Genomic DNA, 15180 nt, shown 5'->3' on the forward strand with positions numbered 1-15180 from the left:
TAGTCCACTCAGAATCTCCATGTCCCATCTTTTTTCTTGACTAAAAGCACAGGAGAGGCAAAAGGGGCATACTGGGTCTCACTATGCCAGCAACAATCATTTCAGAGACTTGCTTCTCAATTTCATCCATTTCCAATGTGGAATACCTGTAGGGTCTTGAATTAACTGAAGCACTGTAAGGTAGTGATGAGAGGCATGATCATAAGCCCTATGAGGTGGCCACTGTTGTGGATTTTGAAACACATCAGTGTATTCAGTGAGGAGTCGCTGAATACTTTCAGGTGTAGTTCGCACTGATACTGCTGCCTCGGTAGTTAATATTCCAGTAGCCCAGACATCATTACCTTCCACACATTTTTCAAACTGTTCAACAGTCAATTCTTGCAGTTGTGTGACTGGCTTATCTTTCATGCCTTGTAAAGTAACAGTGTGACCCTTGTCCTGAACTTTATCCATTTCTCCTCCCAGTGGCATGTCATAGGACCCCACTGTGCTAACCAATCCATGCCCAAGATGACATCATAACCTCCCAGGGGTACTACTTCATGTATGTGGTAAATGTACGAACCATGAACCTCTTGTTCACAAGTCATTGGCCACTTTAACTTTCAGAGGAAGAGGTAGTGTTTTGGTGTTACACTAAATTCTGTCAGCTAGTTGCTGATCAGTGAAAGTGTGAGAACTACCAGAGTCCACTAATAGCAACATGACCTGATTAGTTACCATGGCTCTTAGTCTGACCGTCTTAGGGTTGTTTGTTCCAGAGAATGCATTGACAGACAAGAATGCAGCAGCCTCAGCTACAGTTTCTGTCAGCTAGCTGCTGATCAGTGAAAGTGTGAGAACTACCTGAGTCCACTAATAGCAACATGACTTGATTAGCTACCATGGCTCTTAGTCTGACCGTCTTAGGGTTGTTAGTTCCAGACAATGCATTGACAGACAAGAATGCAGCAGCCTCAGCTACAGTTTCTTCCACCGCAAGAGCATCCAGCATTGCATCCTCTATATACACCTGTTCCCCCCCTGTGGTTTCAATAGCCTTCACTTGAGCCTCATTTTTCGTGCATACATGTCCAGGAGCATATTTGTCTCACAGCTGTAACACACTTTGCTTTCCAGAGATTCCCAGCAGCAAACTGAGTTCGCTGAACAGGTTCTTGTTGTGGTATATAACCCCCATTTCTGCTATATCGTCCCTGCTGTCCTTTGTTTAATTCCAGCACTGCCTCTTGTACTAGAGCATATACAGTTGCAGTATGAACTGTAAGAGGCAATGAATTTCAACAGCTGCTCTTATATCACCTTTCAACCCAAGTACAAATTGAGTAACCAAAAATATTTCACTGACAGACCCTTCATATAGTTTGTGTGAGCGTGAGAGATGCGAGAGTAAGGCACCGTGTGTGCCGATCTGCTATTGCTCTGTATATATGTACAGGTTACAAGCCGTGCGCAATGGCGCAGTTAGACAGAGAGAGGAGAGGTGCGACGTGCGCAGAGAGGGAGAACGTGTGCAGGACGTGGGCATGCACGTAGAGCGCTAGGAGTCAGTCAACACCCCGCGGCAGCTGCAGCATCCGGTGGTCGGATGCACAAGCTGGACCTGAAGTCTTGGAACACCGGCGTGGGGAGCCCTTTCGTCAGGACGTCGGCGAATTGCTGCTTGGTTGGGACGTGGAGAACACGGAACTCGCCCAGCGCCACCTTCTCACGAACAAAGTGGATGTCGAGCTCGATGTGTTTTGTGCGCCGGTGATGAACGGGGTTGGCCGCCATGTACACGGAGGAGATGTTATCGCAGAAAACCACCGTGGCCTTGGGCAGCGGGATGCGGAGCTCGCCAAGAAGTTGCCGGAGCCAGCAGCACTCCGCCACTGCGTTGGCGACGGCGCGGTACTCAGCTTCTGCACTGGAGCGTGAGACCGTGGCCTGGCGTTTGCTCGACCAGGAGACCAGGGAGTCACCGAGGAACACGGCGTAGCCGGAAGTGGAGCGCCGCGTGTCGGGGCAGCCGGCCCAGTCGGCATCCGAGTACGCAACCAGGTCGAGCGACGGCGAGCGATGTAGGTGCAGCCCGTGGTCGGTGGTGCCGCGGAGGTAACGGAGCACGCGCTTCACCAGAGCGAGGTGGGCGGCGCGTGGGTCGTGCATGACGAGGCAACATTGTTGAACGGCGTAGGCGATGTCCGGCCGCGTCATCGTGAGATATTGCAGTGCACCCACGAGGCTGCGATACTCCGACGCATCAGTCACCGGCGAGCCGTCCGTGGCCGAGAGTTTGGAGTGCGTGTCGACGGGGGTCGAGACAGGCTTGCACTCGACCATGTTGGCACGCTCCAGAAGTTCCTCAGCGTAGCCGCGCTGAGAAAGGAAGAAGCCGCGGGCGTCCCTGGTTACGGAGATGCCCAGAAAGTAGTGCAAGGGCCCGAGATCTTTCATGGAGAACTCCGCGGACAGCAGCTGTTGGAGGCGATGAAGGAGTGTCGACGAAGAAGCCGCGAGAACAATGTCGTCGACGTAGAGTAGCAGGTAGGCCGCGCCATCGCCACTGTGGAGGACGAACAGCGACGGGTCGGAGCGGCAGTCGCGGAAGCCGATGGTGCGGACGAAGGCGGCGAACCGCGCAAACCAGGCCCGCGGTGCCTGCTTGAGGTCGTAGAGCGACTTGTCGAGGAGGCAGACGTGGTCGGGGTGGCTTGCATCGACGAACCCGACGGGCTGCTGGCAGTAGACGCGCTCGGTGAGGTGACCATGCAGGAATGCGTTGTTCATGTCCATCTGGTGCACCGGCCAGTTGTGCGCGGCAGCGACGGAGAGGACGACGCGAATGGTGGCCGCCTTGACCACCGGCGAGAAGGTCTCGTCGAAGTCGACACCGGGGCGTTGGGAGAATCCACGGACCACCCATCTTGCCTTGTAGCGTTCCAGGCTCCCATCACCTGTGAACTTGTGGCGGAATAGCCACTTCCCAGTGACAATGTTGGCGCCGCGCGGTCGGGGAACGAGGCTCCATGTCCGGTTCTGCATCAGCGCCGTGTACTCAACGTGCATTGCAGCTAGCCAATTCGGGTCATGTAAGGCAGCACGCACAGTTTTGGGGACGGGGGAGACGGAGTCGTCCGTGGCCGCGAGGAGGGACTGGTGGTATTTGGGGTTGGGGAAGAAGCGCCCTGCTTGGGCGCGTGTGATCATGTGGTGGGTGGGAAGTGGTGGTGGTGCCGGGCGGGGAGCGGCCGCCGGTGGCTGGGAGGAGGGCGCGGTGTCGGGTGAGGCCTTGGGCTCGGCGGTGATGGTAGAGGGCGTGGATGTGGGAGCGGACGGAGGGGTTGAGCTGCTGGCAGGCGGAGATGGTGCCGGGACGGTTTGGTCAGGCGTGGGAAGGGCACCCGCAGCAGGTGCTGGGCTGTGGTTTGGTGTGGGCTGACGAGGGTGGCTACTGCGCGCCTGACGAGGGAGATCGACGGGGGGCAGGAGATCGGTCAGGTCAGAATGGGTTGGGGTGTTCGGCTCGATCGTGTTTTGTTGGCGAAACGGGAAGGTGGACTCGTCGAACACAACATGGCGCGAGATGACTACGCGGCCGATGACACGATTCAGGCACCGGTAGCCCTTGTGATCTTGTGAGTAACCAAGGAAAACACAAGGAGCAGACCGGGGGGCTAGTTTGTGCTGTGAGGTGGCCGTGAGGTTTGGGAAGCACAGGCATCCGAAGACTCGCAAAGCGGAGTAATCCGGATGTACGCCATAGAGCAAGAAGAACGGCGTTTGGTTGTGCCGCGGTCGGCAGGGTCGACGATTGAGCAAAAAGGTAGCTGTTTGGAGAGCCTGGGCCCAGTACGGGTAGGGCATGGATGCATGTATAAGGAGAGAGCGTGAGATGTCGTTAAGTGTCCGCAGCGCACGCTCGGCTCGCCCGTTTTGGGGGGAGGTGTATGGACATGACATGCGGAGAACAATGCCCAGAGAGGAGAAGAGCTAGCGAGAGGCATTATTGTCAAACTCCCGTCCATTGTCGGTTTGTATGGTGAGGACGGGTAAGTTGAAGTGGCGACACACCAGTGTGATGAACTGCCGTAGGGTGGGCAGGACCTCGTTTTTGTGCTTAAGCGGGAATGTCCACATAAAGTGACTGTAATCATCGACAACCACTAGATAGTACTGATAGCCAAAAATACTAAGTACAGGAGAGGTCCATACATCACAATGCACAAGGTGAAAGGGAAAATACGAAACATGGTCTGATGAACTAAACGGTAGACGGTGGCTTTTGCCGAGACGACATGCAGTGCAGGTGGTGTGAGCAGCGTCCGAGACGATGGACGCACGCCGGAGGGTGGTGTCCAGAGCGTCGTCGCCAAGGTGGCCGAGGCGGCGATGCCAGACGTCGCGTGAGGTGGCGGTGAAGGCTTGGTGATGACGGGTCGGCGGTGTTGGGTGCAGTGGGTACAGGTCGTCCGGCGAGTCAGAGCGGAGGATCACCGCCTTCGTTCTTCGGTCCTTGATAGAGAAACCAAAATCATCAAATTCAACGTTAACTGGGTTCTCACGGGCTAGGGTTTTAACGGAGATGAGATTTTTGATGAGATGTGGGGAGACTAGAACGTTGTTAAGAGTGAGGGGTTGGGCTGTGGTGGGTAGTTGCAGATGACCAGTGTGCGTGACTGCCATAGTACCACCATTGCCAACCACAATGTCAGGTAAAGAACAACGACGAGATGAGGAAAGCATACCCGGAGACGCAGCCATGTGGGAGGACGCGCCGGAGTCAAGGACCCATTCCCCGCCGGAGTTGGAGGATTGGCCCTGCTGCAGGCTCATGGCGTTGAGGGCGTGGACGAGAGCGGCTTGATCCCACGCCGGCGCCTGGATGCCACTGGGTGCATTGGTTGCGCCGTAGAGCGGGTGAGGAGGAACGGCGCCGGGCTGCCAGTAGGTTGGAGGCGCACCAGCAGGCGGGGGTGGCGCCCAGGAGTGAGCCGCCATGCCCGCAAAGGGCGCAGGACCGCCAGGACGCAGGCCGAGGATGCCAGCCCCAGGAGCGTGCGGGCGCCATGGCATGGGCCAGGCATGAACCAGACCCGTCCAGGGTGTCGAGTTTGGAGCAGCAGGGCGAGGGGGGGCACCGCCCCCGCCGTGGTTGGACGACTGGCCACCACCAGAGCCGGACCCCCTCCCCCTTCCTCTGTGTCGGCCACCACCGCGCCCGCCCCCGTTGGAGCGGTTGCTGTGATCGCCAGGGCCGCCTCCGCCCGCGGGTGCAGGCGTGGGCGCGCGCCCGGCATGGAGGGCGATGTCGGGCTGCGTCTCCTCGGCGTTGCGGCTCTCTTCGAGAAGAAGGAAGGCGCGGCACTGGAGCAGCGTCGGGAAGGGAGACTGCATGGTGAGGATGGGAACCGCATACCGGTAGCGAGGGTGGAGGCCGCGGATCATGTTCAGGACCTGGTCGCGGTCGGTGACGCGCTCGCCGAGGTCGGCAAGACGATCAGCACACTCCTTGAGCCTGGCGAAGTAGGAGAGGATGGAGGAGGAACCCTGCTCGATCCGGCGGAACTCCATGGCGAGGAGGACGAGCTGGTGTTCGCGGTTCTCGAGGAACAGCACGCAGATCGACTCCCACACGGCGGCCGCCCTGGCGCCGCGCTGATGAACCAAGCCGAAGACCTCGGGGCTGATGCGGTTGTAGAGCCACGAGACGACGTGAGCGTCATCCTGGAGCCAGGTAGGGTCCGAGGGACGAGGCGGCCCGGCGATGTGATCGACGACGCCGGACTTCTGAAACTGCACCTCGAAGAGGGTGCGCCACTGGGAGAAGTTCGGCGGATTGAGGGAGAGCACGACGGGGACGTGTTGGTTGATGAACACGCCGGCGAGAGGGGACGGGGAGATGGAAGAGCTCGCCTCGGAGTCATGGCGAGCAAGGAGGGTGCCCTGCGCGAGCGCCGCAGGGGTGACGAGCGGCGGCATGGCGCGGAGAGGTGTGGGGGGAGCGCCGTTGGTTCCGGGTGGACGGAACGGCGGAGGGGGTGGCGGAGGAGGCGGGATGGCCATGGCCGGAGCCGGAGTTGGGGAGCAGCGGAAGAGCGGCTAGGATCGGGGAGAGTAGCCGGTGTCTGATACCATGTGAGCGTGAGAGATGCGAGAGTAAGGCACCGTGTGTGCCGATCTGCTATTGCTCTGTATATATGTACAGGTTACAAGCCGTGCGCAATGGCGCAGTTAGACAGAGAGAGGAGAGGTGCGACGTGCGCAGAGAGGGAGAACGTGTGCAGGACGTGGGCATGCACGTAGAGCGCTAGGAGTCAGTCAACAGTTTGACTTGGTACACAAGCTGATTGAAATTACTCGGATATTCCTGAACAGTTCGAGTCTGTTTTAAAACCAACAGACCTCTCATGCAATCTCTATGCACATCGAGGTCAAATTCCTGCAGCATGGCCACAGAAAACCGACTCCATGATGAATAGTAATCAGACAGTTTATATGACTGGTACCAGTGTGCAGCATTTCCATGTAAGTGCAGAGATGCAGACATTACTTTTAAGTTTTCAGGAGTTTGATACAACAGGAAATAAGCTTCAATTATCAAGTCAAATTCGAATTCCTTCCCCATCAAACTGTGGAAATTCCATCTTAGGCATCCAGGTGCGCTTGGATCCATGCTAGTTAGAGGAAGAATTTTTTTGAGGTGTGTGTGATACCTTTCCTGGATCCACAGGAGGAAGCTGTCCATGTTGCCCCCTGCGAACATGAACCCTTGGCTGCGTCGCCGCTGTGGGCGACACTGCATAACAACCCTTCGCTGCCATCCGCTCCAGATCCGCGTCCCGAACACTGGTGGATTCCTTTAACACTCGCGCCACATGAACCTGTTCCTGATGGATCTCTCCAATAGAGCTCACAAATATGTTTACCTTGGACTGCACCTGATCCAGCCGGGCGACTTATTCCTCAAACTTGTTGTCCAACCCATCCAGTCGCTCCTTGATTTCCAAAATTCCTTCCACTTGCTCCTGCAGTAGCTGCAGAGCCGCAAATGCCTGCGTTACGTTCTCCTCGAATGACCCCATCACCTCTACCTGGTGTCGTGTCTGAGCACTTGGCTTGAACGGCACCGTTGCAGCTTCCTCTGGATTTCTCCAAGGCCGATCTCTGATTTACAGCCAACCGCATGAGCAATTGACAACCGACCAGTCGATGTTACGGAGAGAATCTCGAGTATGTGAAGCACAAGACAGACCTATCTAGCTCTGAATACCACTTGTCATATCCTTGCTGAGGATTTCGTGCCCAGATTTGGGATCGAGAAGAGGATACTTGGGGAAGAAGAAGAAGAAACCAGAGAAATAGTAGGTAGGAGGAGAGAAAATATGAGCTATTTCATTTAGTCGCTGCCAATTCCAGCCAACGGGCGTGCTTATATATAGCTAATACATTTTCACACACTCAGCCCCCAAATGAACATGACACTCGCAGATGGCCCACTAGTTATACAAATATTACCGAAAAAAGCTTTCGCCCCGCTTTATAAATAAAGCAACCACCAGAAGCACAAGGTCCAACAAATGTTCACACCGCACATGCATGCCAAAGTAGCAGACAACAAAGAAAGTACAACAGAGGGTTCTGCTGAGGGCACAGCTCAACAAGCCCTAAAGAGAAAATAAAAGGCGGCAACACATTTCCCTTGGCGCTGCTCTCGACCGCCTTCAGCTTCCTCATCCCTGGTTCTGCAGCCCTCAGGGCGACAGTACTGACAACCATAATTGGAAGGGTATAATCAAATTGTTATATATGCTCCCATAAAAAGCAAGATACGTGGAAAATTGGTAGTTTTGATCACCTTGCAGGTTGTTTTGTTAATGTGGAAAAATTGTATCAGGTTCCTACCTGCACGCCTTGTTGAATGCTAAACAGAATCATGTGCATGGATTAGTTTCCGCAAAATAACTCTACGTGTATGGATTGGTAGTTTGGACCAATATGGAACTGTGGCCATGATATTGTCTTGAGAATTAGGCAAACAGTTAATCCATTATGTGTTGAATGTAGTGCAGCTGTAGCTCTTTTATTCTCATATAGAAGTTCACCCTGATGATCGTCAAAATTACTATGAATTCAATTTTTCTGTGAAGAGATTTATCTTTTTCACTATCTATTCCTGACCTGTCAAAATATTCTATTTACTTCCGTAAAATGGTTCGCAAGGTATCAGAATGAAAGTGAAGGGACTAATTAGTGAAGTTGTAACTAACCACTAGATTTTACTTATTTCACATTCTCTCTCTTTGCATACAGATGGCTATGGGGCTCAATTTTTCTAAATTTGTTGGTTCCTGTGGTTATGCCTCAAGGATATTAATTTCAGATGGCTGAAGTGTTTTGTTTGACAGAGAATGTGCTTCAGTACTAGTGAGTGTCTACCTCTTTCCCAGTTAACCCTCTCTTGTCATAGGATTTCTTGAAAGATAATACCTTGCTGTGAAAATTGTAGAATGATCATGTTTTTTCTTTGTATCCAGGGACTAATCTAGGATCTCTCATGCCCGGGCTTGCCGACTGCATGATGTCTTATGTTAGATGATTAATACGGCGATTTTTATGAAAAAACTAGCATCTTACGCACCTTAATTTGTGTTCTTCCTCGGCTTTCGAGAAGTTTCTGGGTCCGTCACTGTTTGCATCCCTATGATTTTAATGTTTTTAGAGACTCCCTAGAAAATTTAATGGTTATTGAATAAAAATAAAAAGATCTAACCATCTTATCTGGTGGACGCTAGTTTTAACGGCTTGAATTTAATCTGGACTACTAATCTACAAGAAAATAAGAGGCCGTATGTAAAATAAGGAGGTTGATATAATTTGGTGTGATAAAGTTACTAGACTTATGTAATTTGGTACGTTCTGACATTGGTTTACTAAATTATAGTATTTGTTCTCAGCAGTGCACTGTTGTTCTTTAGGCTCAGACAATATTGACAGAATAAAGTTCATTTAGTTTGATTTATATTGCAATTAAGAAGGATGTTGGATTGCCAACCAATGTTGCTGGGATGTAGATTTATGTTTTTACCACCATATGGTCCATTTTATGGTATAAAGTTTTTTAGTTGTCTAAATTTCTTAACTGTATTTTATGTTGGCTTAATAAGGTTTGTTACAGCAAATGTGATCCTTTTGTATTATTTTCGAGAAAACGCAAAAGCTTTGCGTTTCTTTTCATTGAAAAGGGAGAGGTTCAGTTACAGTCATCCTTTTGTATTAGCAGTATGTGAATTTTTTTCTATTTAAATTTTCCATTGTATAAGCATACCTACTCATTTAGTTTACATCAGATATTTCTACCCTGACTATGGGCTGCTTAAACTAACATGAGTTTCCTTCCTACAAATCTTTATATATTGAAGTGTTTTTAGCACATTATTTGTTTATAATAACTGTGGGCATGTACTGGCGAAGAATTTGCAAAGGATAACAACATATATTGATACTGATATACGGAGTAGAATTTACTTAGCTTCTATCTATTTCCCTTATTCAGCCACCTGTATCACATTCTTATGAGTAAGCATGGTTTGTAAATACAAGTGTTCACAAAAATATTAATGATCGTGTCGTTTTTCAGGAATTGCAATGGACCAAATTGTTGCCCAAAGCCTGGATTCGAAACATGTAGCTGTAATGCTAATCAATCATACCCATTGCTTATCAGTCGTAATCAATTCCTGCCTTTTCAACTTTCTCTTTTTTGGAAAAAGCGGAAGCATTATCGGCCAACTGAAAAGAGTATGTTATAAGTACAATGAAATCTGGGAAAAGAACTATGGTAATTCTTTCTCTTCTATTTGACCTCCATTTGTTCTGTCATACAATCTAACTCACAACAAATTGGAGGAAAGTAATTTATTTTTCCCTAAATTTATTTCTATAAGCAAGAATTTCATCCGCTTTAAAAATAACTGTTTTAAAACATATGCCTAACTTTTCTTCAACATTTCTATTACTCCCTCAGTCCCTTTTTATAAAAGTTAAACTTTTTTCTTATCTTTGACCAGTTTATAGAAAAACTACCAATATGTACAATATTAATTAAATGAAATATGAAAATAAATTTCATGATGGATCTAACGATACTGATTTTGTGTTGTAGATATGATATTTTTCTAGAAACTCATCAAATATAGAAATGTTTCGCTTTTGAAAAATTAACACACTTCACAAAAATGTACCGAGTGAGTAATAAAAAATAAACCGAGTGAGTACTTATTTGTAGCCCTATTTTTTACGGAAATATTTTAGATATTTTGTGAGCTTGTTAATTAAATTTGCCATCCCGTGCACCTGCACGGGTTGACTATTGTGTCGGGAAAATAAGTCGTGATGCCCAGCCTTCCCATGCAGATGGGAGACGACGACACAGCCGCCGCTCTTTTCCCCTTCCCAAACCCTAGAGTTCGAGGCACTGATCCCCAAGCCAAGGATTTGATGCCGCCGGGAGGAGGAGGTGAGCATGGCTGCACGGAGCAGGACCACCCATTGGCGACCGGTCGCCATGACGAAGGCGCTCCGTCCCATCCTATGCCGCCGCCTCCCCTCATTGTTCCCGTAGCTTCTGAGGTTTGTTCTCCGCCTGTTTCTTGTTCCAATCTTTGATTCATGAAAGGGAACCCGCTCGGGTGACTCGGGCGGAGCCCCAAATCCCTAGCCGACAGGGTTGCCACACCTCCTGTCCACCCCTTTTGTCGCCGCTAGAGGAAGCCGTCGAGCGAAGCCCTGGTGGCTGATTGGGTGGTGCGGGCACCCAAGGGCGCGGGGGCACATCCCTCAGATCTAGGTCACGGCGGAGTGAGGCGGTGTGGTGGTGGTGGGTGGATGCGACGGAGCTGCAAGGGCACCATGGGATGGCTGGTGGTGCGGCTGTGCTGGTGTCCCGCAGGGCCCAGCGGGGACCGGGTGGTTCGAGATCGGGGGCGGGCGCCTCCATGGTCTTCGGTCAGATCCGCTCGGATCTGGCCTCTGGGCGTCGGCGTGCGGCGTGGGGTTTTGGTAGCGGCCATGTTGGCAACTGCGTGGGTGTGGGCTGCGACGGCGTGGTGGCGGTCCATGGTGGTGGGGCGAGTCGGTTCGGGCGGCTGCGGGACATGCTCCGGCGTCTGGCTGTTGGTGAGCTACTCTTGTGGAGGTCCCTAGGTCCTCTCGTGGCGACATGGTGTGGCCGTTCGGGCACCTCCCATCGCCGGGCGTGTGGCCGGTCCCTGCCAGATGATGCAGATCCAGGCCGGGAGTCGAGGTTGGGTGTGTGTGTGTATGGGGGGGGGGGTGACGCTTGGGAGAGGTGTTGGGAGTGGTGGGTGGCGCCAATGCGGTCGGGCCACCCATCACCGGCAGGGGTGCCGGTCGTCGACGTGGTCCGCTCCCGCTTCACCTCTTCTCCGACTTGGTGGCTCCTCGATCGATCTGGTCGTTCTGGCCGCTGGCTGCTTTGTCGGCGGTCAGAGTTTGTCAATCGGCACATCGTTGGCAGCCATGGAGGACCCATGGGGCGTCTTGTTCCCTGGGCGGCGGCCCAAGTGGTGGGAGCGTGGTGGCTGGTGTTTTGACGTTCTGTGGCGGTGAAGGCGGAGTATGCTTGCCAGGGTGACGGAGGCGGCGCCCGTGGACGTCGCCATTTTCCTGAAGTCTCCGTTGTGGTTACTCCTTTCCCTTCGCCGTGCTTCGCATAAAAATCTGGACCATTGGATCGGGTGGTGGCGGCGCTTCGGTGTCGTGTCCTTCCTGAAGGCACCATCTTGGAGCTCACGGTTTGTCGACATTCAACTTCACCTCTTCATGGTTTCTCCGGGAAGGGCTCCGGCGGCTCCTTAGTGATGCTCACTGTCAATCTGTAGTCTGCTTCGAGTTGTGTGGGGTGTTGTTGTTGAGATTCTTTGGCACCTATGTATCTGGCCTTGGGTGAGTGTGGGTGTGGGTGTGTTGTGTTGTGGTTTGTATCAATTGGTATGTTGGTTGTTGCTTTATATCTAAAGCGGGGCGAAAGCCTTTTCCGGTAAAGGGAATCAGGAATCTAAACGTCAGTCTCTATTATTTGTAGAAGAAGAAGAAGAAGCACAAGCAGGGGCAGGAGCACGAGAAACACCCTGCTGGGAGCCTTCCTGAGGGCCCCCTTATCGAGATTCTGTCCCGGGTGCCTTACAAGTCACTCTGCCGCTTCAAGTGCGTGTCCAAGCCGTGGCTTGCCCTCTGCTCCGACCCCGACATCCGCAAGAGGTCACCCCAGACCATGGCAGGTTTCTTCCTCCGCAACTATGGCATGCGCCCCTGTTTCATTAACTTGTCCGGAAGAGGCCAACCCCTGGTCGACCCTTTTCTCTCTTTCTTGCGCGAGAGCTTTAAACTTCTCATCCCCCAGCATTGCTGCGGTGGCCTTGTTCTCTGCAAATACTGGGAATCATATTGTTTTGAGGAAGATGAGTACAATCTTGTCGTGTGCAATCCTGCGACCAAGAAGTGGGCCGAGCTGCCTCCTAATCCTATACAATTGCAAGATGAAGACGAAGAAGAAGTCGAAGAATATTTGTGTTTCGATCCAGCCGTCCCCTCCCGTTTCATGGTATTCACACACACTTGGGATTTCACAGAAGTGATAATCTACTCATCAGACACTGGACGATGGACTACGGTGGAGAGTGGTTGGATTGATAAGACTCCTATTGGTCTTCCTGTGTTCCTGAATGGTACTTTGCATTTGATGACCACTGAATATTCAATAATCACAGTAGACACAGAGGGGAAGGTTTGGGGGCAAATTGATATTCCAGGCAACATGCGAGACAGCTCTGATTATCCGTTCATTGGACAGTCTCAGGGACGATTGTATGCTTGGTGTATAAATGATAATGTTGATGTTTGCCAACTTTTAGTTTGGGCTCTTGAGGATTATGGTGGTGCAAAGTGGGCCTTGAAGGATACTGTTAACATTTCAGAACTGTTTGGAAGGGATCGTTACAAATATGTGGAGCCCTTAGCAATTCATCCAGATTGTGATTTGATTTTCCTTACCGACCGGAGGGGGAAGGCTATCTCATATGATATGGACAGCAAGAAAGTGCATGTTATCGGCACTCACGAAACATTCTATGGTGCTATACCTTATGTTCCATGTTTTGCGGAATGGCCGTCAGATGGTCACTGACCTTGGTGGAACTATATATTGTCTTCATAGAATTCAGCCATGGAGAATATGCAACACCTAGCAACAGCTTTCAGTGGCTAATGCTTAGTTGTATGAATGAGTCTAGGTATTTGATATATCGGCTGCCTCTAGTGCTAATCATTATGGTCACCTGTTAGCTCTTGGTATGGGGTAACTGTGAGGGTATATTATCTATTTTTGAAATTGGTTGGATTTTCACCTCTTTATTTTCCGTTTAAGATTGGAGATGCTTATCTCTTGTTGCAACTTGCAAGTACATTTATCTTTTATGGACAACTTGTTACCCTTCAGTTCTGAATATTGATATCGCCTTGTTCTTATGCACATGTTAAAGACTGGAGATGCCTATCTCTTGTACGTTTATTATTCTTCCATTTTATTTCACTTCATTAGGGGAAGAGGATTTTTCGAGGGGAGGAGAATAACATGACCCTCTCTGTGTGACCATTCTCCTATTTGAATTCTGACTATGCTGTCTGACTAAATCTATTTTTGAGCATCTTGCGATTTTGTTTACTGTGATGTTAGTTTACAGATTTTTCTCATCTTTTTCCAAAATTGTGCAGTGAGTTCCTAAACATGCAAATTGAATTATTTGCATATTGTCTGAGATTATAACTGTTTGTCCAAGAAGACGACATTTTCCTTCAGTGAAATGTGATCACCAAAGGTTTTGATCAGTCAAGGCATGCATTTTCCCATCATAAACCTGAGCATTGCGATTGTCAAGTCTTGGTTCCAGCGACAGTTTTCTTTACCTGTATATATAAGCGTGAGCCTGAGAGACTATCTAGAGGATGGCCACTGACAGAGAAAATAAGCCAAGAACTATATAGTCACCAAGGTGTCTCTTTCTTGTTTTCAAGCCCAAAACGCCGTTGCATCCCGAACTCCCGGTTCCTTCCAATCAGATACCAGTGAGGATTACAACATGGAAAGCCTCTAAGTATTGTCCATAATTAAGCGGAAACTATATCTTTCTTTGGCAGAGAAATAACAGAGTAGTATTGATCCAGTTAACAAACATCAAAACATAGATGAAACTATTTTGACATCTCCTAATAAGGAATTAAAGAGCAGGGGCGCCTTGCTTTACTAACCGGAAGCATTCTAAGGAAACAAAATAACCAGAGCCAATTGCCTGGTAAGCCTGGAGAAATGCACTGGACTACCAAGGCAAAATAAATAAACAAAGTGATGCCACTTTTGCATCTCCTCCATATAAAGCAAGCACATAGGCATTCATAAAACAACAGAACCACCTGATACTGTCACAAAGTCTGGAAACCAGGCAAGTACCCATTGCAACTAAAATATCTACTAATGTTAAAGATCTACTAGAAACCATGAACTGTTACCATTGCCAAAATACTAGGCATCACTCTGCCGAGGGCATGGCAATCAGCTTCATCACAACAAAAGGGCAGCTCACATACACATGCTGGAAGCTGTCAGTGGCCACAACTGCCCTCCAGTTTGCAGGGGAGCTGAGGAAATCAAAGCATGCCTTCTTCAGCCCAACACAGTGGTGCTGATCAGCGAGAGCCAGGATGGTTGCAACTATGCCCACATCGATGTACTCACATAGCTTTTCCTCGCAAACCAGCTTCAGCCTCTCCATGTTATACCTGTCTGCCGCGACAAGTAGATGCTGGAACACGGTATCTTCATCTTCTTCTTTTGTCTCTAGTAACTTGTCGGTGTAGGCGAAATAGAGCAATGCATTTGAACACGGTATCCACATCGATGTACTCACATAGCTTTCCAAAACTGATGATATTCTTTGAAATACGGGAACATTTTTGAAAAAAATTGATGACTTTTTTTGAATTTGTGATTTTTTTTAATTGATGAACTTTTTTCAAATTTTATTATTTTTTTGTGAAAATAGTGAATGTTTCTAATCGACGAACTTTTTTTCTAAAATTGATGAACTTTATTTTTCAAATTGATGATTTTTTTTTGAA

General features: G+C 49.9%; 2 protein-coding genes across 3 annotated transcripts; one reads left to right on the top strand and one right to left on the bottom strand.

Annotated features, from left to right (window-relative positions):
- Positions 1 to 4141: 4141 nt before the first annotated feature.
- LOC123112429 (uncharacterized) lies at positions 4142 to 6757 on the bottom strand. The gene is made up of 2 exons (XM_044533410.1): positions 4734 to 6757; positions 4142 to 4500 (listed from the first exon to the last, which is right to left on the bottom strand). The coding sequence occupies exons 1-2, from the start codon at positions 6049 to 6051 to the stop codon at positions 4466 to 4468; spliced, it is 1353 nt and encodes a 450-aa protein (XP_044389345.1). The 5' UTR covers positions 6052 to 6757; the 3' UTR covers positions 4142 to 4465.
- Positions 6758 to 9561: 2804 nt separating this feature from the next.
- LOC123112436 (putative F-box protein At3g10240) lies at positions 9562 to 13490 on the top strand. 2 transcript variants are annotated; one of them, XM_044533424.1, is made up of 2 exons: positions 9562 to 9826; positions 12092 to 13490. In XM_044533424.1, the coding sequence occupies exons 1-2, from the start codon at positions 9803 to 9805 to the stop codon at positions 13190 to 13192; spliced, it is 1125 nt and encodes a 374-aa protein (XP_044389359.1). In that variant the 5' UTR covers positions 9562 to 9802; the 3' UTR covers positions 13193 to 13490. The 2 variants fall into 2 exon arrangements, with proteins under 2 accessions (XP_044389359.1, XP_044389352.1); XM_044533417.1 differs by lacking the exon at positions 9562 to 9826 and adding an exon at positions 10416 to 10617.
- Positions 13491 to 15180: the final 1690 nt, after the last annotated feature.

Source organism: Triticum aestivum, chromosome 1B, assembly GCF_018294505.1.
Source record: "Triticum aestivum cultivar Chinese Spring chromosome 1B, IWGSC CS RefSeq v2.1, whole genome shotgun sequence".
Taxonomy (NCBI): Eukaryota; Viridiplantae; Streptophyta; class Magnoliopsida; order Poales; family Poaceae; genus Triticum; species Triticum aestivum.